This window comes from Palaemon carinicauda, chromosome 6, assembly GCF_036898095.1.
Source record: "Palaemon carinicauda isolate YSFRI2023 chromosome 6, ASM3689809v2, whole genome shotgun sequence".
Taxonomy (NCBI): Eukaryota; Metazoa; Arthropoda; class Malacostraca; order Decapoda; family Palaemonidae; genus Palaemon; species Palaemon carinicauda.
In genome coordinates, this window is record NC_090730.1 from 163,870,089 (window position 1) to 163,893,765 (window position 23,677).

Below are 23,677 nucleotides of genomic sequence, written 5' to 3' on the forward strand. Positions count from 1 at the left end.
GAGGAACATAGAGAGTAGAGGTCCCCTTTTTGTTTTGTTTCATTTGTTGATGTCGGCTACCCCCCAAAATTGGGGGAAGTGCCTTGGTATATGTATGGATGTATGAATGGCAGAGGCAAGGGACAGTAACATTGCCCTAGCAAGCAGGACAATGCCCTAGAGACTGACCATATATATTATATGATCAGTGCCCAAGCCCCTCTCCATCCAAGTTAGGACCAGGGAGGGTCAGGCAATGGCTGTTGATGACTCAGCAGATAGACCTATAGACTCCCCCAAACCTTAGCTCACAAGGATGGTAGGGTTGCAGACGCTAGAGGCACTAAAGAGTCTGAGCGGGACTTGACCCCCGTCTGGCAAACACCATGCAGAGACGTTACCAATCAGGCCACCACAACCCTAAAGGAAAAAGACACCAACACTCTGGCATATGTCGAGTCCTCTTCAGACAGCGATACACAGCCCTCTATAGTTCACTCGTCATCGGCGGTCTGCAAGGAAGAGCTTCCAGGATAAGTTAGAGTGCAGCAATCACCTAGCACTTCACCAACCCTAAAAAAACTCCCTGATGTAGATCTGAGCTTTCCCTGCTCCTGAAGCATATTCCCTAGAAAAAAAGCAAAGGGTGTATAACCCGAAGCTTTAGAAAACAACAAACTTAATGAGGACCACAGTATTAGGTTTCTTCAACATTTCCATGGGTGTTGGCAAGAATGATGTTTGAGAAAACTTAGCCCTTCCACTCCTATGTGAATACACCAGCCTTGACAGGAAGCCACAATCTACAATCCGTAAATGAAGATAATTGTGAACAATCCTGCCACTATGGCGCAGAGAGTAGATCTATAGCCGATTTAAAACCTACACTCGCATTCCTGCTTCATTTCCTTATTAACACAAAGCCAATATCAACCATTCAAACTAAAAAGTATGAGAAAAAGATTAAACCGCATTCAAAAGGCTACAGCAGTACAACCACACTCGTTGTAGCCAAAGACAAAAGTGAAGTTTTTGACAGGAGAATGGACGGAGCTAATCGCTCGCACTCAGCATTTGTTGTTAACTACCTAGTTTATGATTTCAATGGCCATTACAGCAGTGCTAAAGACATTCCCTATTTCAAAAGACAAAAGGTTTGTATATACGTAGGAACACATATAAAGTACATCAATTACAGTATTTTATACCAATTTTATGGATTTAGTCTTCACTGTTCCTTACATTTTAGCTTCCAAGCATTTTTTTTTTTGGTAGATTTCTAGACACATTCAATGTTTACTTGATCTGCGACACAGTGTGAGCCTAATTATTAATAATTTAACAGCTATGTTCATTCCTTCTTTTTCTTAGCCTACACTGTAATTCATTTTGCAAAGCATTGGTTTTCAACTAAAATAAATTGGAAAATAGCCTTTACTGAATTAACACTATCTCATTTTAAGCAACCAGCATACATTATTTTCTCAACAAAGGGCTAAATCCTTTCAGTACAAACAGTAATAATTGGTATTTCACTGATAAATCAACCATTTTCGATACAAAAGGGACTTTTCTATTTTTTCTACAAACCTCTTCTTTGTGGGAAGATGATGGGTGTCCTCATGTTTACTATTACCCAAACATATACCATAATGGTAGACAACAATGGTTGCAGCTGACACGTGTTGATAATTAGAAGGACCACCACTTTTTTCGCCCATATTCCAGCCCGTTAGAACATGGGGTCGTAAAATAGCAATTCCTTTTTCTTCTATTTGGCCAACCATACGAGTCTGTTGTGACATGCGAATAGTTCCACGTTTAGTGTGCTCTTTATCAAGGCATACATCTTGACTGCTCAAATGGAATGTTGCGATATCTCGTTTGTGACGCTGATTTCCCTGGACAACAACTAGGGTATCTTGAAGGGATGGCTTATGTTCCAAGATGACATACTGATTAAGATCAAGAACAAGAACATTTTCATGGGTATCACGATGACGATATAAGCAATCAAGTTCAATAACTTTCCTAATAACAGGGGATGTCAGTTTAAAAGTTTTGGAGGAAGTAAATAGTTTTTCTTCGTACTCTAGCCCAGATTCGTCTCCATATTTATCTAATAATTTCCTTACCAAAGGAGTCAAAACAGTGCCGTATGTTGTAAACTTATCAACACCGATAACATTATAGTAGGCAATAAACTCTACAATACTTAATGAGGTGACAGGAGACTCAACAGGAACTATGCACACGGCAGACTTGTTAATGACACTTTTCAAACTGTCACTTTCATGAACGAAGATTGGTTTTGATGGCTCTACACCATCCACAACGAACTGTATCATGTAAGGCGTTTTGCTCAGCATTAGTCTTTTATCATCAGCCGAGCACAAAATGTGAATAACTTCAATATCTTCTTCACTGGTACCATGGCCATGAAATCTTTCTGCTGCATACTCCACAGAACAAGAGCCATGAACTGGAGGGTCTTCAGACTCAAACCATACCAAACAATCCAGTGAAGTTGGAGCTTCGTGGGATTTACTTACAGCACCTATACTTCTGATCTGTGGCTCCCCCATTCCTTTCTGATCATCAAAAAAGGAGGAGTATACTTCTAGGTCTGACGTGACCTGTACCCAGTCTGCGGGAGGGGTCGATACTTTGTGAATTGTACTGAACCCACAATGAGGAATTGCCGCTTCATCGTTGGATGGCGGTTGTCCGAAAGTATCCAGGTATTCTAAAGTGTAGCGCAGACGTTCATATTCATGTTTATAAAACAAGAATGCAACAAGGCTCACCACTGCTGTGATAGTTAGCGCCAGCTGTTGGTACTTACGCATTGTCCCATCAGTTTGTTGAAGAATTATAGGATCTTGCAGAGGAAATATATGGGAACACCTGGATTTTTCACTGAGTTTCGACATTCATCTGAGATGGAAATTAAAAAAAAAAAATTAATCAAAGGATAAACTCAAGGTTGAGGTTACCCTTGCATATCAATTTTTTATCAATTTTCAATTATCTAAAAATCATAGCAAAGTATTTTACTACTGTACCTTCATAAAGCCAATGTTATAAGATAAATTGGTTCATCTTTACTTATGCAAAAAACTATTCAGGAAAAATGCAATAAACACTATCAGTACAGCAGGTAACAAATACCACTGCATTTGGTGAATTACAATTAGCTGCCAATATTCTATAAATACTGTGTGCATAATGGTTTGGATATGAACAAAACTGCTTAGTGAAACTAGTAACTCTAAAAGAATAAGAAGTTCACATAAAAGCTTCTGTCAAAATTTACTAATACAGTACTGTGCTAAAAAAGAAATGCTAATGAAAGAGAAACTTCAAAAAATTTACCTATTATATACAAACTCAATATTTTTACACAGCTTTAAAATATCAAGACATATTCTACAGAAGAGAGAGGACTCCCAGTACATCATTTAATGCTTCTATGGTTCCCCCAGTGCCAAGTAATAACACGTGGTAATCCATGTGTCACTTGATTTAGCAGTAGAATAAAGCAGGCTTCAACAATGGGTATTTAACTAAAGTCATGAGTTTCTGCTAAAAATTTTAGTATTATTCTATACAAAAAAAAAAAAAAGAATTCAACACAAACTTTTTAAATATCGATAGATTAAGCCATAAGAGCATTTGACAAGGGCAAAAAAGAAAGAAGGTACAATATGCTGTTAGAAAAGTATGTATAGAAACCATAGCTCCTAATACTGCTGGGGATGATGAATAGGAATAAACTCTGGTTCTGAAGTTATAAATATTTTTATACACAATATACAGTACACAACAAAATATTCTCTTACGTATGTAAGCCTTAAAAATAACTGGTCTGAGTCAGCAGAGATGGCATTTTTCATAACTCACTGTACCTGAGAGAGAGAGAGAGAGAGAGAGAGAGAGAGAGAGAGAGAGAGAGAGAGAGAGAGCATGTCCTACCTGAAGTCCTCAAAAGAGTGAAAGTAGAGAAAGGATAAATATGGGAACCAAAAATGATCTTGTGGAACTAATGACAGAATTTAGTCTGGAATAAAAATTAACTCCAGAAGGAATTCAATCTTTTGAATATGTTACCTGAAGACAGCATGGCGCTCACTAACCTATGCATTATGGGTAAAAATGCCTGATCGTCCTTTGTTTTTGGTTATAAATGCGGTAAAAAGGCTGAAGGTTGCTTTGTTTAAAGATTATCCAATCAACTGTGATTTAGGAATTCATATGCCCTTCTAAAAAAGTGCGTCAGTTATCTGCCATGGATTCTATTGTTCAGACGTGCAGTAACTATTGCTTCCCATATTTTAAGGTTATTAGAAGGTTTTGTGGACATTATAATGGCACTCCAGAAGTAGTGAATAGGTTCCTATGTGAACATTCAGTGCTACCAAGAAGTATTAAGGTTAGTAAAGTGGATAACCAAAAGGTTACAGAAATATTTGCCGATTTACCCCTTTGCTTTGTATAACTGATAATTAACGCTGAATTACTATTCCACGGGGCTAACGCGCAAAGTGAAACATGTTCCACTTACCGGAACATGGGAGCAATAAGATAATGCTTAATCGCAAGCGAAGCAAGAATATGGCACAGCAAAAACCAATATATCAATAACCCAATGAAGAAACAAGGTATTTATAGTATGATGACGACTGCTACAAAGGACTCGAATCCATGGGAAATGGGAGAGAAAATCCTGTTTTCTATGCATCTGAAAGTTTGGAAAACAAAAGCTCCAGTGTTTGACAGTTTCATTACAATTAATTGATTTTGCTATAGGTAACCAATGTTTTTTTATTACAATTACTGGTGTGTTTTGGTTAGACATCTCGTTTTCTGTATTCTCCCACACAAAATGATATTTTCATAATAAAATAAATTTTTGAACATACTTACCCGCTGGTTATATATAATAGCTTTATTCTTTCTGACCGGCAGAAAATTCAAAACTCGTGCCCATCGCATCTATATGCCAGGTAAACACTAGCTAGGCCGAACTATCCCTCCTAGTCTCAGATTTTTTTATGCCCATAGGCCTCTAGAGGGGAGGAAGGGGGGCATTTTAAGTTATATAACCAGTGGGTAAGTATGTTCAAAAATTTATTTTATTATGAAAATATCATTTTTAAACATTTAAACTTAACCGCTGGTTACATATAATAGCTGATTGACACCCTTGTTGGCGGGTCAGAGACAGCAAGATTAATGGAATTTCACTTAAGAGTTTATAAAACAAAAACTTTGCTTAAGGGTTCGTATCTATTTAGGACGCCGACTTCAATGGCTCTCTGCAATCATAAGTCTGCTGTCCTTGAGAACCAGTGACCCACCAAGGGGGCTGAAGAACTTTAAGAGCTGTCAAACGGTGACTTACCTATAACATGACAGGACCTCTACCAATATGACAAATTCGTAGATAATTTGTATTTTTCCTAACCATACAAACCTTTGCTATTTAAATAAGGTATTACTTTCGGCGTATCTGAATGACGAGCCATTAGATTTATAACGAGGGTTAACTACCCCCTCGCTAGTTAGGGGAGGGGTAGCTAGCTACTCCTCCCCCCTCACTCACCGGTGAACTGATTCACTTCACTTAGAGGTAGGACTTGCCTTGGGGGACAGGGCTGGTGGGCAAGTATGATTAAATAGCTAAGGTTTGTATGGTTAGGAAAAATACAAATTATCTATGAATTTGTCATGTGTTCCGTAACCGAAATACAAACCACGCTATTTAAATAGGGTGACTTAACCCTTAGGTAGGGTGGTAAGTCCCAGCCTTATTGGCTTTGGCTTTGCCCGGGGACTCAGAATCCGAGTGTGTAGCACTCGAGATAAGGAGTCCCTGCACCTCGCAAATCCCTTGCTCTGCAAGGAACGTGCGGCCTACGTAAGCTTGTGTGTGAAGGAATGAAGTGTGACTCGTCCTAGGAAGTTGACCTGGAATCCTTTAGATGGAAATCTAGGATAGGACGTTCCCAATACCACCTCGTCAGGGTATGGGGGACGCGACAGTATTATCTTAATACTAGGAACACAAGGAAGCATGGTTTACCTGCAGTGGTTTGAGGTCAGCTGTGCAGAGAACCCAGGATGCTGCTTTCCCCAAGAGAGGGGAGGATGAAGAAAAGAGTAAGGGCCAGGCATACTTTTTCATTCATGCAGACTAAAACCGGGTAACAATGCCCTCAACCTTCTGCTACTTGTCCATTAAGGTGCCTGAGGTTTAGACCAGCTGTTGTGCAGCCACCACAGGGCCGATAGAGAACGTATCGAGCCTCCTGTGGGTCACGTCCTGCAGGTAGTGGGCTGTGAAGGTCGTTTGACGCTTCCAGACCCCAGCTTGTAGAACCTGCGTCACTGAGAAGTTTCTCTTGAATGCCAGGGACGTAGCGATGCCTCTGACATAATGTGCTCTAGGGCGACGTGACGGAGGAGGGTCTGGATTCAGGGAATGGTGGATGACCCTGCGAATCCATGCTGAGATGGTGTTCTTAGTGACCCTCCTCTTCGTCCTTCCTGTGCTCACAAACAATGCTCGCACTCGAGGACGAGCTGCAGCTGTTCTCTTAAGATAGAGCCTCAGACTCCTTACTGGGCACAGTAGGAGATAGTCTGGGTCATCTGTTACAGAACGGAGACTCGAAATCCGGAAGGAGTCGAACCGTGGGTCCAGAATCCCAAGATTTCGAGTCTTAGCCACAAACTCAGGGACGAACCCGAACGTTACCTCCCCCATCTCCTTGAATGGGCGACGTCGTACGAGAGACCATGAAGGTCGCTGACTCGCTTGGCCGAGGCCAATGCGAGTAGGAACACAGTCTTCCAAGTCAGGTGACAATCAGAAGCCTGGCGTAATGGTTCAAACAGAGGTCTCTTAAGAGACCTGAGGACTCGAACCACGTTCCATGGAGGAGGTCTCACTTCCGACTGAGGGCAGGTAAGCTCGTAGCTTCGTATGAGTAGAGAAAGTTCCAGCAAGGAGGAAATGTCAATTCCTTTCAGCCTGAAGGCTAGGCTTAAGGCTGAGCGATAGCCTTTTACTGCCAAGACTGAAAGGCGCATTTCTTCCCGCAAATACACAAGAAACTCCGCTATTGCTGGAATAGTGGCATCGAGGGGAGAGATACCCCTTCCATGACACCAACCACAGAAGACACTCCACTTTGCCTGGTAGACTCCTGCGGATGACTTTCACAGATGCTGAGACATCCTTTCCGCAACTTGTTGCGAAAAGCCTCTCTCTGTGAGGAGATGCTGGATAGTCTCCAGGCGTGAAGCCAAAGCGAAGCTACGGCTTTGTGAAAGATGTTAGCGTGTGGTTGTTTGAGTAGCTCGTGTCGTGGAGGGAGTTCTCTCGGAGGCTCCGTAAGGAGATGCAGAAGGTCAGGGAACCATTCCGCGTCATGCCAAAGCGGAGCTATGAGAGTCATCGAGAGGTTGAACGACAGTCTGGTCTTGTTGAGTACCCTCCTCATCAGACAGAACGGTGGGAAGGCAAAAACGTCGATGTTGTCCCACCGTTGTTGGAAGGCATCTTGCCAGAGTGCCTTGGGGTCCAGGACTGGGGAACAGTACAGTGGAAGCTTGAAGTTCAATGCTGTCGTGAACAGGTCCACTGTCGGGGAACCCCACAAAGTCAGGACTTTCTTGGCTACTAGAGGATCCAAAGACCACTCGGTACTCACTATCTGCGATGCTCTGCTCAGACTGTCAGCGAGCACATTCCTTTTGCCTGGAATGAAGCAAGCCGATAGTGGAAACGAGTGAACTTCGGTCCATCTCAGTATCTCTACTGCAAGATGGGATAGCTGTTGTGAAAAGGTACCTCCCTGCTTGTTGATGTAAGCCACTACCGTGGTGTTGTCGCTCATCACCACCACGGAGTGACCCGCCAGGGTTTGTTGGAACTGTTGAAGCGCCCGATTTACGGCCTTCATCTTTAACAGATTTATGTGGAGGCACTTTTCTGATTCTGACCATAGGCCTGAGGTCCTGTGGTTCAGAACGTGGGCCCTCCACCCTTCTTTTGAAACGTCGAGAACAACATCAAATCCGGGGGGAGGACGAGAAGATCCACTCCCTTTCGGAGGTTTTCGTGTGTCACCCACCACTGAAGGTCCGTCCGTTCCGCAGGACCCGTAGGGACCAGAATGTCCGGGGAATCGTGGCCTTGATTCCACTGGGACTTGAGCCGCCATTGTAGGGATCTCATCCTGAGGCGGCCGTTTGGAACTAGACGGGCTAAGGAGGAAAGGTGACCTAGAAGACGTAACCACGATTGGGCTAGAAGCTCTTCTCGTCTGAGAAAAGGATCTGCGACCCTCCTCAGCCTTGCTATCCTGTCGTCTGATGGAAAGGCTTTGTGGAGATTAGTGTCCAATATCATGCCTAGATATACCAGTCGTTGAGATGGAAGCAGAAAAGACTTCTCGAGATTTACCATGATCCCTAGATCTTGGCAAATTCCCAGAAGCTTGTCTCGGTGTCAAAGAAGGGTCGATTCTGAGTCTGCCAGGATCAGCCAGTCGTCCAGATAACGGAGGAGACGGATGCCGATCCTGTGTGCCCACGAAGAGATCAGGGTGAACACTCTGGTGAATACCTGGGGTGCTGTGGAGAGACCGAAACACAGCACCTTGAACTGGTAGATCTTGTTGTCTAGGCTGAATCTTAAGTACTTCCTGGAAGACGGATGGATTGGGATCTGGAACTACGCGTCCTTCAGATCCAGTGTACACATGAAGTATTGCGATCTCACTGCAAATCTGACCATGTCTGCTGTCTCCATGCTGAACGGAGTTTGTTTGACAAACTTGTTCAGAGCTGAGAGGTCGATGACTGGTCTCCAGCTTCCAGACGCCTTCTTTACAAGAAAGAGTCGACTGAAGAAGCCTGGGGAGCCGTCGAAGACCTCCTGGAGAGCATCCTTCTTCAGCATGGTCTCGACTTCTGCCCGTAGGGCTAGCCCCCTTGCCGATCCCATGGCATAGGAGCTCAACGACACTGGATTCGCTGTCAGGGGAGGGAGAGATGTTATGAACGGGACGCGATATCCCTGACTGATCACGGAGATCGTCCAGATATCGGCCCCGAGTTGCTGCCACCTGAATGCGCAACTTTTCAGGCATCCCCCCACTGGTGGACATGCAGGGGGATTGCCAATCCTAGCGTTTGCGGCCTCGGCCGCTCCCTCTAGGATTCTTGCCTCCCCTGGAGGACTTTTTGCCCTTCTTGTCTCTGACAGGAAAGGGCTGCCGCTTGGACCCATCGTCTTTGCTGCCGCTGCCGGTTTCGTTGTCTTGGACTGGCGAGGTTGTTGAGGTGCTGGAGGTCTGTAGGGCTTTGTTGTAAGAGCCCTTTGGAGAAGAGAATCCTGGTTCGATTTTCTCCACCTCTCAGCCACCTGTTCCACATCCTTGGGCTCAAACAAACTCTTTCCCAGGAGGGAAGAGTGTCTGAGCTTGCAGACATCCACGACTGGGACCTTCAAGTGGAAACTCTCGGTCACCGCATCACGTCGCTTCAGGATCGAGTTTGCCCACAAGTTCGAGACTTGGTGGGCCAGAAACTCAATGGTGCGTGTGCCCGAAAGGAGGAAGGTCTCCAGGGCCTTCCTGGTGCTCTCCTTGGACAGATCCTCGGATCGCAGCAGGATGCCCAGAGACCTCAGCCGGACGTCCAGCCACGAAGTGGCCTGCATGGCACACTTTGCGACCTTCTCCTGACTCAGGATCTCTGTTGCCGAAAATGTCACTTGCCGGCTGGAGTGTCTCTCAAGAGAGACTCCCCTGGTAAGCTCTTCCACAGAGTGGTGGAGTGGAAGAGCTAAACAAAACTCCTCCATGATCTCAAAATACCTCCTCTCTTGGACACAAGGAGGTGGGAGAAGCTTGTTGCCAGCAGTGGAACGGCTGGAGGAGGCGAGCTCGGAGATTGATTGATTGATTGATTGAAAGTTTTCTGGCATCCTGACATCTAAGGTCATTGACGCCGTTACCATTTACTGTATATGAAAATTAAAAGAATTCGATTAAAACCATAAAAATTAAGAAGTCATTACAATAGTTAAATAGTTTTCAGAAGACCTGCTTCTGAAATAAATCTAAAAATCCCGCTCACATAGTAAGACACATCATGTCCAAGAATCTTGGCAAGGATAAACCTGCCATCCTCACCTCGAGCCTCAAAGCTGGCCCTCAACCTTATCCCTGGCACTCTTCACCCCTTGGGACCAAGGCAAAGCCGCACTTGCCTTAGTGGGTTTCTGAGTGCCAAAGACTCGGTCCAGGACCGTGTCCTTGCCCTCACGAGGGGCGATCTCAGGGTCCTTGAACCCATTGAGATGCCTCATCCGAGTCAAGACTTGCCAGAAGGCAAGCTCTGACTCTTGCTGCTCTCCTCCTGGTGAACAGGCAGCAAAGTCTCCTGTCCCAAGATGCTCTACTTGGGGGGACACGTGGACGTTCTCCTGCGGTCTCGCTGGCTCTGGTCAAATCCTGGAAGAAGACTTCGGGATAGTCTTCGAGTCCTTTGGTTCCCTCCTAGGAAGGATGCAGGACTCCAGCAACGAAGTCTGAGGGCTCTTCTCCGCCCCAACACGGGACGACTCTCCTACTCGCGGTGGGGTTTCTCCCATGGGTGCAGTGGGAGAAGGTCTCACCTCGGTAGATTCCCGAGGACGGAAAAGCTTCGTCCACAGGAGAAGGAGAGAACGTCTGAGGGGGGGGGAAGGAGCCTTCCTTACGAACTTCTTAGGAGCCAGTTTGACCCTGGGAGAAGTCACCCCGATCTCTACTCCTCTCTTCCTCTTCAGTGGGGTCGGAGCTGCCGTTGGTTTGAGACCCAAATCAGCGAAGGCAGGCTTAACAGCCTGGAAGACAGCTCTGATAAGGGACCCAAACCATGGCTGCTTACTGACAGACGCAGTGTCAGAGACTCCCGCTGGAGGGAACGGGATCGGACGATCCTTCGGAGTAGATACCACAGGGCCTGCCTGAAAAGAAAGGGAAGAAGATTGGTGCCTAGACCTCTCTGGAGACCTCCCCTCCTGCGAGCGCGCCGTTCTGCGCTTGTGGGGGGGGGGACCGTGAAGAAGATGGTCAACCTGACTGCTCTCGCTCCTGAAGACCCGCTAGGAAGCTCGCGTTGCGAAACCCAGAGGGAATCGCACTTGGGCTCGCGCTGTCGTTCACGCGATGGAACAATCCCAGGTTCGCGCGCGGTAGAACGTTCGCGCACATGTGGACGAGGGTGCACATGAGCGAGTGTTGGCGACCAGGAGAATACGGCGCGTAGGTGAACGACGGAGCGCGGGCGAGCGATGGCGCGCAGGGCGAGTAGGTGAGCGACTGCGCACAGGTGAGGATGCGCGTGGGCGCACAGGTGATCTGCGAGCAGGCGCGTGGGCGCACAGGTGATCTGCGAGCAGGCGCGTGGGCGTGCTGGAGAGTGATGGTGCGCAGGCGATGGGGCTCGCGGACGCGCCAGAGATCGCTAGCGTGCAGGTGCGCGATCTGGAGAAGACAGATGGGGCGCAGGGTCAGCAGGCTTAGAAGCGCGTGAAGGAGACTGCTCGTGGGCGCGTCGTGTCCCGTCCACCTCTGGAAGTGCGCACGGTAGGAGCTGGAACCTGTGGGCGCGAAGGTGACTGCAAGCGATGGCGCATAGACGAGGGTTGGCGAGAGGGCGAGTTCCGAAGGCACACAGGTGAACGCTCGCGAGAAGGCGAAGGATGAGGCTTCCTTCCTACGCCAAGATCCGAAGATCGTGGGCGCGTACAGTAGTTACGTGCTGACGCGCAGGGCAAGTTCACTGGCGAGCTGGAGATTATGGGCGCGCAGGCCGCGTATCAGGATCAGGGCGCGCAGATGTGCGTTGGCAAGGAGGAGATCGCTGACGCGCAGGAGAGCGCTTGCAAGCAGGAGAGCGCTGGCGAGCAGGAGATCGATGGCGAGCAGGAGACCGCTGACATGTCGACTCTGCCATAGGAAATCGCTGGCGCGTTGTTTCCGGCACAGGAAGACTCAGCAACAGCAGGAACAGGAGAAGGCTTGCACGTAAGTCGCGCACAGGTAAAACCTGGTACTTAAGGGACTTGCTCACATTGTGAGACAAGCCGTTTTGCCCCGAAGGGACCGGTGCCCATTGGATAACGGGGTGCGAGGGCGCCCACTGCGCATCAGCTGCCACGAACGGTGAAGGAGGATCAGCAAGTCTGGCAGGCGTAGGAAATCGCGAATGATCTGCAGAGAGGTCCAAAGATGCGGCTGCAACGGTCGACTCACGACGAGGAGGATCCTCTGCGGGGGATGGCGAGGGCGAGGAGCTGAAGAGGCGCCTCCTAACTTCTTTGTGGGGAGAAGGAAGACCTCTACGGCGAAGAGGGCGAGCCTTGCGACGGATACGTCCTCTGGGAGCAGGAACACCATCGTCGGTCCTCTGAAGAGGAGTCTCTGTCAGTGTACTCCCCCGAGGGGGAGAATCACCTGCAGGAGAGACCGTTGGACTCAGCTCCTCCCTCGAAGGATGTTCGGAGGGGGGAACTGAGCCTTCAGCAACATCAGCACCCAAGGCAGGGGTTTGACCCGACCCATCGGAAGCCTCTGCCACAACAACGTCGACGATAGACAGAGGGTCAATCTCCGCTATCACCGGCGACTGTTTGACAGCTGCGCCCAACTGGATCAAGTCAAATGGGGCTTCCCTGGAGGGCGAACCCTTAAGCCCCAAGGAAGCCCAAAGCTGCAATAAATCATCATTATAAACAGAAACAGATAAATCCTCCCCCGGAGGAGGAGGAGGAGGAGCTGCCTCGCTATAGGAGACAACTCCCTCTCCCGAACCCCGAGGTCGGTCAACAAAAGAACGGCCTACGCTACCACTCGACAGCCTCTCACGAGAGACCGATCGAGCGGGAGCTACGGAGGAGGTCCGGGCAATGGAAGAAGAGTCCTTGGAATTTTCCTTCTTCAAGGAAACCCTTGAAGGAGAAAGATCCCGCTTAGACTTCTTCTTCCGTCGCCGGGAAAACCTCTCCCACTGGGAGGTAGACCACTCCCTGCACGCACTGCACACTTTATCCTTATCACACCGTTGACCTCTGCAGAACGGACACAAGGTGTGAGGGTCCGTCTCGACCGCCGACATACAAGTCCCACAAGGGCGATCGGGTAAACCAGGGCATTTCCGCATGATAAGGAGAGAGGCCAACTTCCAAACACACAAACTGAAAGAGAAAGCAAAAAAGATTAAGGCTGTCAATGCGAGGGTGAGTGCAGCTACGCCAAAAGTAATACCCTATTTAAATAGTGTGGTTTGTATTTCGGTTACGGAACAAATCCTTGTTCCGGGCGCTCTCAAGGAACAATTGACTACCTGATTCAATCAAAGATTGCGGAAGATTGTCTAACAATTTCCTCCAATCCTATAAATCTATACTGTACAAGTTCCAAGAGGGGAAAAAGGGTACTAGGGATTTAAGGGAATGTGGTGGTAGATCCTTCACCTACTACTGCATTCGCTGCTACGAATGGTCCCAAAGTGTAGCAGTCCTCATAAAGAGTCTGGACACGATTTAAATAATGTGGTGCGAATACAGATTTACTTCTCCAAAACGTTGTATCCATTATACTTTGCAGAGAACAGTTTTGTTTAAAGCCTACAGAAGTTGCCACTGCTCTAACTTCATGAGTTTTAACTTTTAAGAGTTTAAGATCTGCCTCACTACACTGTGCGTGAGCATCTTTAATTAAAATTCTTATAAAATATGATAAGGCGTTTTTTGACATAGGTAAAGAAGGCTTTTTTACAGCACACCAAAGAGCGTCTGAACTGCCTCTTAAACTTTTAGTCCTGTCTAAATATACTCTTAATGCTCTAACAGGACAAAAAACCTTCTCTATTTCGTCGCCCACCAAATCAGAGATTAACAATTTCAAAAGATTTTGGCCAAGGGTGAGAAGGACGTTCGTTTTTGGCTAGAAAATTAAGCTGCAGGGACCATATAGCTTTCCCGTTTCTAAAACCAACGTTTTTACTAAAAGCATGAACCTCACTGACCCGTTTAGCTGTTGCTAGGCTTACTAAAAATATGACAAATTCGAAGATAATTTGTATTTTTCCTAACCATACAAACCTTAGCTATTTACAAAGGGTTATTACTTTTAGCGTAGCTGAAATGGCGAGCCATTAGAATTTAACGAGGGTGTATTACCCCCGCGCTAGTTAGCGGGGGGGTAGGGGAGTGGTAGCTAGCTACCCCTCCTCCCCCTCACACACACGTGAATACTCACTTTCACTTAGAGGTAGGACTTGTCTTGGGGGACAGGGCTGGCGGGCAAATATGTGTAAATAGCTAAGGTTTGTATGGTTAGGAAAAATACAAATTATCTTCGAATTTGTCATTTGTTCCGTAACCGAAATACAAACCATGCTATTTACAAAGGGTGACTTATCCCTTAGGAAGGGTGGAAAGTCCCCAGCCATACTGGCTTTGGCTTTACCCGGGGACTCAGAATCCGAGTGAGTCGCACTCGAGAAAAGGAGTCCCTGCACCTCACAAGTTCCTTGCTCCGCAAGGAACCATGTGGCCTACGTGAGCTTGTGTGTGAAGGAAGAAGTGTGACCCGTCTTAGGCAGTTGACCTGGAGTTCCAGAAGGAACTCTGGGTTAGGACGTTCCCAATACCACCTCGTCAGGGTATGGGGGACGCGACAGTATTGACTCAATACTCGGAACACAAGGAAGCATGGTTTACCTGCAGAGGTTCGAGGTCAGCTATGCAGAGACCAGGATGCTGCTTCCCCGTAGAGGGGATGATGAAGAAAGAAGTAAGGGCCAGACATACTTCTTTCGTTCATGCAGACTAAAACCTGATAACAATGCCCTCAACCTTCTGCTACCTGTCCAAAAAGGAGCCTGAGGTTAGACCAGCTGTTGTGTAGCCACCACAGAGCGATAGAAAACGTATCGAGACTCCTGTGGGTCACGCCCTGCAGGAAGCGGGCTGCGAAGGTCATCAGACGCTTCCAGACTCCAGCTTGTAGCACCTGCGTCACAGAGTAGTATTACTCGAAGGCGAGGGACGTTGCGATGTATCCAACATCGTGCTGTAGGGCGACGTGACGGGGGAGGGTCTGAAGACAGGTCGAGATGAATGTCCTTGAGTCCGGGCTGAAGAGGTATACTGGTGACTCTCCCCCCATGTCCTTCTTGTGTTCCCAAATCGGCTGCAACTGAGGACAAACTGCAGCTGTTCCCAGCGCTAACCTCTCGATTCCTTACTGGCAAGAAAGAGAAGGTCTTGGGACATCAGACACAGAATGGAGACTCGAAATCTTGAATGAATCGGACCGAAGGGTCGGGACCCTCAGATTCTGAGTCTAGCCAACAACTCAGGAGCTAGCCTGAATGTTGCCTTCCCTTCTTCCTTAGAAAGGGGGGAGTAGTAAGAGACCAAGAAGATTGCTTACACACTGGCCGTGGCCAGAGTGAGCAGAAGACCCAAGGCGGAATACAATCCGAGGCCTGTCGTAAAAGGGTCTTGAGAAGATCTCTTAAAGGACTAAAAGTCCGAGCCATGCTCCAAGTTGGAGGTCTTCCTCCGACTAGGGCAGGGACGATCGTAGCTTCGCATGAGCGAGGATAGATCCAGCGGGCAGGAAAAAGTTATTCCTTTAAGCCTGAAGGTCAGGGAAAGGCTGAGCGACAGGCTTCATTGCCAAGAGCGGAAAGGAGTTTCCTCCCGCCGAAAGGCAATAAGACCGTTATTGCTGGAGAAGAGGCCTCACGGGAAGAGGTATATCTCCCACGGCACCAACCACCTTAGACTCTTCACTTTGCCTGGGAGACCCCTGTGGATGACTATCGCAGATGACGCGACCTCCGTACCAGAAACCGTTCTGCGCGTAGTCCCAGTGGAGCTCTCCCATTGAAAGGTTGACAGACAACCTGGTCTTGTTGAGGCCCATTGTCCGCAGACAAAAAGGAGGGAAGACGCAGGCGTCGAAGTTATCCCACCATCACCGGAATGCATCTTGCCAGAGTCTCGGGGTCTGAGACTGGGGGGAAGACTAGCGGAAGCTTGAGGTTCCAAGGTGTCGCGATCAGGTCCCCCAGACCAGCACTTGCTGGTTACCCAAGGTCAAAGACCCCTAGGTACACTCTCTCTATGAGGCTCTGCTCGGATAGTCTTAGAGAAACATTCCCCTGCCTGGAATGAGAGAGTCGATGGTGGAATTGAGAGAATCTCAATCATCCCGGTATCTCTACTGCAAGATGTGAAGGTGTGAAAATGCATCCCCTGCTGGTTAGAATGAAGTCGACGCGCAACGGGGCGACTTGGCAGGAGCTGTAGGATCTGAAGAGGGGCCAGACTAAGGCCCTTAAGCCTGCCTGAATGATGGAGAGGTATCCTTCAGGTCTTGACCATAGGCCTGGACCGGAACATGCCCCCCCCCCCTTCCTTTGACGAGTCTGAGAACCGCATCAAGAATGTGGGGAAAGGACGAGAATATCCACTACCATCAAGAGGCTCCATAGGTCAACACCCATTGCAGGTTTAATAGTTCCGCTGGTCCCATAGGGCCAGGGAGTCCGGTTAAACATTGCCTGAAGCCACCGGAACTTGGATCGCCCCACATGGAACTTATCCTGAGGCGACCGTTCGGACTATAGACGGGTCAATGAGGAAAGAAGAACTAGGAAACGTTCCAAGGTAGGGCTGAAAGCTCTGCTTGACTGAGAACAGGTACTGCGACTCTCCTCGGTCTTGCCACAGTCAACCGAAAGAAGGCTCGGAGGATGTGGTAACAGAATCTGGCGTCCCCAGGTGGTCACCCATCCAAGTACCGACATTGCTTAACCTCGCTGGACGGACGAGAAGCGGGGTTTCCAATGTGGTAAGGCGGTTGACTCAATATCATGGCCAGATACTCCAAATGTTGAGGCAGAGAAAGAGAAGGCTCCAAGCAAAATACCATGAGCCCACACTCATGGTCAGCATCCGGAAGCTTGTCCCGGCGCTGAAGAAGGTCGAAACCCGAGCCTACCAGAGTTGACCAGCCCTCCAAACAGCAGAGGAGGCGGAAGCCTGCACCTGAGCGGCCAAGAGGAAGGCAGGGAGAGTTCTCTAGGGAAACAAACCTGCTATGCCACGGCGGGATAGCCACACTGCATCATAAGCAGGAATACTTGCAGTCTAGGCTGAATTCGACGCGCACCCTGGAAGATGGATGGAATGGAAACTGAAAGTACCCGTCCTTCCGATCCAGGGTTAAAGGAGTCCTGTCGCCTCGTTACCAGTCTGATCGATTCTGCTGGTCTACGCTGGCCGAAGTTTGTTCGACAAACTTGATCAGGGCTGAGAGGTCGACTATGGACATCCCCTCTCAGATCCTTCCTTACAAGAAAGGATCGACTGAGGGGGCCGGGGGTGAAGCCGTCGATGATCCTAAGGAAGACCTTCGCCTAAGGTATGGATCATTCTGCCCAACCGGGCAACTCTGCTGACGCTATGGCATAGAGGTTCAGAGACACTGAATTCGCTGACAGAGACGGCAGGCGCGATATCCTTGGCTACTCACAGAGATTGTGCGGGAATGGGCATCGGGAAGCTGTCATTCGGATGAGTAACCTTAAGCATCCTCCCAGTGAAAAAACCTGCAATCCTAGAGTTCGTGAACTCCTTTTAGGACTATGCCCCCCCGGGGGAGTCTCCCGTGCCATCTGTTCCTGACAGGAGGAAACTGCAATTGGACACCTTGTCCCAGTTGTCGTAGCCGATAACTTAGGCCGACGTGGTTGAAAGAAAAGGGCGCTGGAGCCCTGCAGAGTCTGGAAGAAAGCGCCTTGGAGGAGTGAAACCGGAAGTCGATTTACTCCGCACAGCAGCTGTCTAAGTCTCTGTCCTTGGGCACAAACAAAACTCTTCTCAAGGATGGAAGAGTGTCTGAGGCCGTCGACCTCCACAGATGAGACACCCGAAGGAAGCCTTCAGTCAGCGCGTCCAGATGGTACAACATCGAGCTTGTCCGCAAGTAGATACTTAACGACGAAAGGCCAAGGTGCCTGAGCTCGAGAGGAGGAAAGTACCCTTGATCTTCCTGTAGCTTCCTTGAACCAAACCTCGGCCGTAACCGAGGGGGGAAAGAACCTGGTAAGCTCCCAGAGGAAGAGGTAAGCAGTCACCCCTTGTCCGATGGAGAAATCTTGAACGGAAAGCCCCCCGCCAAAAATCCTTCCAGGGCGGGAGAAGGAGAGAGTACTCGTGCAGGAGAGGGGACCCTCGAGACCGACCTCTTGGGAACCAACTTCGCCCTGGGGGAAGTCACCACGAAGTCCACTCCTCTCTTTCTCTTCAGCGTAGGAGAGACAGCCGCTGGTTTGTTACCCTGGCCGGCGAGTGCTGGTTTCATAACCCTCATTAACGCCCGTGCCAGCGGACCAAACCATGTCTGCTGCTCCAAGGACACAGAGTCCGAAATCCTTGCTAAGGTGAAAGGGATCAGGCGATCCTTTGGAGTGGACACGACGGTACCTGCCTGAAAAGAAGGTGGGGAAGAATGCTGTACTGACCTGTCTTCGTCCTGCACTACCAACCTGTGCTTGGATGGAGGTGATCCCGAGTGCCGTCTAGGACCACGCGTCCCTGCTGCTACCACCGGCTGTGGAATTCGCCGCGAACTATGGTCGCGCGAGGGCGAACGGTCGCTCAAAGGCGAATGGTCGCGCGGGCGCACAGGCGAGCGGTCGCGCGGGCGCGCAGGCGAGCGATCGCGCGGGCGCGCAGGCGAGCGATCGCGCGGGCGCGCAGGCGAGCGATCGCGCGGGCGCGCAGGCGAGCGATCGCGCGGGCGCGCAGGCGAGCGTTCACGCGGGCGCGCAGGCGAGTGGGCGTGAGGGTGGGCAGGTAAATGAACACGTGTCCGAGACGACGAACGCAAGCGATGGCGCGACGGCGAGGGATCGTGCTGCCGCGTAGGTGAAGAAGATCGCTGGCGATAATGACCGCGTGATGGTAAGCGATGGCGAGCAGCATGTGTAGGTGAATGATCGCGTGATAGGGTGCGATGGTGATCAGCATCCGCAAGAGGGCGAGCGTTCAGGGTTGTGCGATGAGGAGCAGCATGCGTAAGCGGGCGATCGTGCAGGGTTGTGCGATGGCGAGCAGCATGCGCAGGTGAATGATCGCGTGAAAGGGTGCGATGGTGATCAGCATCCGCAGGAGGGCGATCGTTCAGGGTTGTGCGATGAGGAGCAGCATGCGTAAGCGGGCGATCGTGCAGGGTTGTGCGATGGCGAGCAGCATGCGCAGGTGAATGATCGCGTGAAAGGGTGCGATGGTGATCAGCATCCGCAGGAGGGCGATCGTTCAGGGTTGTGCGATGAGGAGCAGCATGCGTAAGCGGGCGATCGTGCAGGGTTGTGCGATGGCGAGCAGCAAGCGCAGGTGAATGATCGCGTGAAAGGGTGCGATGGTGATCAGCATCCGCAGGAGGGCGATCGTTCAGGGTTGTGCGATGAGGAGCAGCATGCGTAAGCGGGCGATCATGCAGGGTCGTGCGATCAGCATCCGCAGTTGAGGGTTGCGCGATGGCGATCAGCATCCGTAGTTGAGGGTCGCGCGATGGCGATCAGCATCCGCAGTTGAGGGACGTGCGATGGCGATCAGCATGCGGAGGTGAGCTAGTAGCTGGCGAACCATGTTCCTTCAGAAGTGTTGGAGAACGTTGGCGTGCCAGCTGTAACACACGTGGGCGATCCGGAGATCGCTGGCGAGCTGATGATCGCTGACGAGCTGATGATCGCTGGCGAGCTGATGATCGCTGACGAGCTGATGATCGCTGACGAGCAGAAGGCTACGCGTGGAAGCCTGCGCAAAGAAAAAGAGTCCTTGACCCCGACCTGAACCGAAGTTCTAGATCGCGAGGGCGAACGTGGGCGCACAGGGCACGTAACAGGAACCGCAGGGAAGATCATCTTGAAAGCGCTGACGAACAGGAGAGCGCTGATGAGCAGAAGGGCGCGCAGGGAAACCCTGACACGCAAGGGAAGAACCCCCGTGGGGGCAACCCTTTGCCCCGAAGGGATCGTTGTCCGCAGGGAGACTGATGTCCGTCGGAAGACCGCTGTCCGTCGGGCAGACCGTTGTCCGTCAGGATGACCGTTGCCCGTCGGAAGACGAGATCAGACTGCTGTCCATCTGCACCAAGGCGGAAGATCGAGAAAAAGGAGTTGTAGGCTGCAAACGGAGATCCAAAAGGGCGCCTATAGCACCCTTATAGGGAGATGAGAGGCCCTTACGACGAGGCGGACGGAGGGCCTTACGGCGAGGGGGGCCAACAGCAACAGCAACAGAAGAAACCTCCGAAGAGGAGTCTCTATGAGTGTACTCTCTCGCGAACGAAAGAGAAACACTTCGTGGAAGAGACCGGTCAGCCAGTGACCTAAAAGGAGCAATCCTCCGAAGAGGAGCTCCTGCAGTTGCCCAGCCCCTTGAGCGAAACTGCAGGTGCGACCGCTCAGCACCAAGAGCATAGGTAGTCGCACGAAAAAAAGGCAAGAGAAGAACCCCCCAAAAGGGGAAAAACTCAAGCCTGGACAGGAAAAACTTCCCTCGGAAGGAAAGTTATCCGCCCAAGGAGGCAAGCCTCCTGACTGTTCTAAAATGAACTGGAGAGCTGTCCGTCGACACGGGAGTACTACCAGTAGAAGGAGACACGCCCCTGACGAAAATACAAGGGGGGAGGCAGCAACAGCCGAATCCCCAGGACTCAACCAGACAGCTCACACCGTTGCTATATTACAGAAACGAACTAGATCGGTAACTGTAAAAAATAAAACAAATAATATTAGTACACATTCATTCCCCCGGGAAGGCTCCGAAGAGGAATCCCGAGGGAAAGGAACAAGAATTACAAAACAGGCACGTGCCCTCACAATCACTTACACTTGCGGAAGGAGAGCTGTAACCAAAACAGAATTATAACAATTATAATTATGTAACTATGTAATTATGTAATCTAAAAAGGAATCGTTCTACAAGCTGAAAAACAAAAAACAACTACAATTAGATTCATAACTAATTGATACAAACGTACGGCGTAGCAACCCCCCACACGGAAAGGAAGCTAGGCTACAAGGGCGTAGTAACACGTAGTAAAAGGGTGAACGACCTCAAGAGAGAGAGAGAGAGAAAGACATAAGTCAAACTCGATCGCCACCCATAAAATACGCCGTGGTGGCCTAACTGCCGAGGCCTCCACGTAGATATCGTACACTACACACACACATCTGAAAAGGAAACTTACTTATTTCTATACTCAAATATATATACAAACATGAAAACATGTTTACATATATATTGAGTAAAAGAAAAGTAAGCGATTAAGTAAAGACAAAACAGACAATGGCTGCCAAGCGAGGACCAAGACAGAGACGTCTGTCACAGTCCGAGCCAAAAGTTAAAAGTGAGTATTCACCTGTGTGTGAGGGGGAGGAGGGGTAGCTAGCTACCACTCCCCTTACCCCCCCCCCCCCCCCCGCTAACTAGCGCGGGGGTAATACACCCTCGTTAAATTCTAATGGCTCGCCATTTCAGCTACGCTAAAAGTAATAACCCTTTGTAAATAGCGTGGTTTGTATTTCGGTTACGGAACAAAAGAGTCTTTAGAGTCAGATCTTTAAAAGAAGCAGAGCTCAGGGGTTCATATCTGTCACTCATAAGAAATTTTAAAACTACGTCCAAATTCCAGGCTGGTGAATCTTGTTGATGTTTTTTAGAGGTTTCAAAGGATCTAAGCAGATCCTGAAGGTCCTTAATATTCGAGAGGTCTAATTGCCTATGCCTAAAGACCATTGCCAACATACTCCTATATCCCTTAATGGTAGAGGAGGAGAAATTGTTCTTTCTTCTAAGTTCTAGAAAGAAATCGGCAATTTGAGCTATAGGGGTACTGGAAGAAGAAATTGAGTTTGTTTTACACCATTCTCTAAAAACTTCCCACTTGGATTGGTACACTCTGATAGTTGAAGTTCTCCTTGCTCTAACAATAGCCTTGGCTGCCTCCTTCGAAAATCCTCTAGATCTTGCGAGTTTTTCAATAGTCTGAAGGCAGTCAGAAGTAGAACTGGGAGATTTAGATGGTTTCTTGCCAAGTGTGGTTGTCTAAGATCTATTCTCAATGGCAAGCTTCTTGGGATGTCCACCATCCATTCCAGTACCTTTGTGAACCAACCTCTTGACGTCCAGAATGGGGCTATCAACGTCAATCTGGTTCCCTGGGGAGACACAAACTTTTGCAGAACTTTGTGCAGCACTTTGAAAGGTGGAAAGGCATACAGATCTAAATGTAACCAGTCCATCAGGAACGTGTCTATGTGCGACGCTTCGAGATCCGGAACTGGGGAGCAGTAATTCTCTAGTCTTTTGCTCTTTGAGGTTGCAAATAGATCCATCAGGGAACGACCCCATAAACGCCAAAGTTTCTTGCATACCTCTAAATGCAGTGTCCACTCTGTGGGGAGAACTTGGTTCCTCCTGCTGAGGCTGTCTTCCCTCACATTCCTTTCCCCTTGAATGAATCTTGTTAATAGGGAAATATTTCTTTGATGTGCCCGAATGAGAAGCATTTTTGCTAACTTGTAAAGAGGCCTGGAATGCGTTCCTCCTTGCTTCGCTATGTATGCCAAAGCTGTGGTATTGTCCGCATTGATTTGGATAACTTTGTTTTGTACTAGATTCTCGAACCCCTTGAGAGCTAATAGGACTGCCAACAGTTCCTTCTGGTTGATGTGGAGACTTAGTTGCTGATTTGACCACAGACCCGAAATCTCTGACTTTCCCAGTGTTGCTCCCCACCCCAAGTCCGAGGCGTCGGAAAACAACACTAGGCTGGGCTCTTCTGTTCCAAAGAGAGACCCTCCTGGAGTCTGTCTAAGTTGTTCCACCAACACAGGCACTCTTTTATCTGGTCCATAAGAGGAATGCTCTCTTTGTCTAGACTGTTCTCCTTGTTGCAATGACAATTGAGATGGAACTGAAGGGGTCGTAAATTGAACTTCTCCAGACACACGAATTGTTCCAGTGAGGAGAGGGTTCCCAGGAGACTCATCCACTTTCTTACTGAACAAAGCTCCTTCTTTAAAAAGGCACGAATCCTTAGGAGAGCTGACTGAATCCTTTTGGGTGATGGAAAAACCTGAAAAGTCAGACTGTGAGTCTCCATCCCCAAATACAGAATCCTCTGTGAAGGGATCAATTGAGACTTCTCTACATTTACCAGCAGTCCTAACTCCTTCGCCAGACTCATTGTTAGACGCAAGTCCTCCAGACAGCGATTGAATAATGGGGCTCTTAGTAGCCAATCGTCCAAATACAGGGAGGCCCTGATGCCTCTCGAGTGGAGCATGCTTGCCACATTCATCATGATCTTTGTGAATATCAGAGGGGCGGTAGTAAGGCCGAAGCATAGGGCCCGGAATTGGAATACTTCCTTCCTGTAGACAAACCTTAGATAACATTTGCAACTTGGGTGAATTGGAACATGAAAATAAGCATCCTGGAGGTCTAATGAGACCATCCAGTCGCCTTTCCTTATTGCCGCAAGAACTGAACTTTGGGATTCCATTGTAAATTTCGTCTTTTGGACGTAGTTGTTGAGGGCGC

The 23,677-nt window shown here is 48.9% G+C and overlaps 1 protein-coding gene across 3 annotated transcripts in view; it reads right to left on the bottom strand.

Annotated features, from left to right (window-relative positions):
* LOC137642776 (uncharacterized) overlaps positions 1 to 23,677 on the bottom strand; it is a 29,075-nt gene continuing 5,398 nt past the window's right edge. For all 3 annotated transcript variants that reach the window (XM_068375625.1, XM_068375624.1, XM_068375626.1), the window contains exon 2: positions 1 to 2,916. In XM_068375625.1, the coding sequence (XP_068231726.1) occupies positions 1,512 to 2,912 (1,401 nt within the window). In that variant the 5' untranslated portion in view covers positions 2,913 to 2,916 and the 3' untranslated portion in view covers positions 1 to 1,511. The remainder of the gene's footprint in view (positions 2,917 to 23,677) is intronic.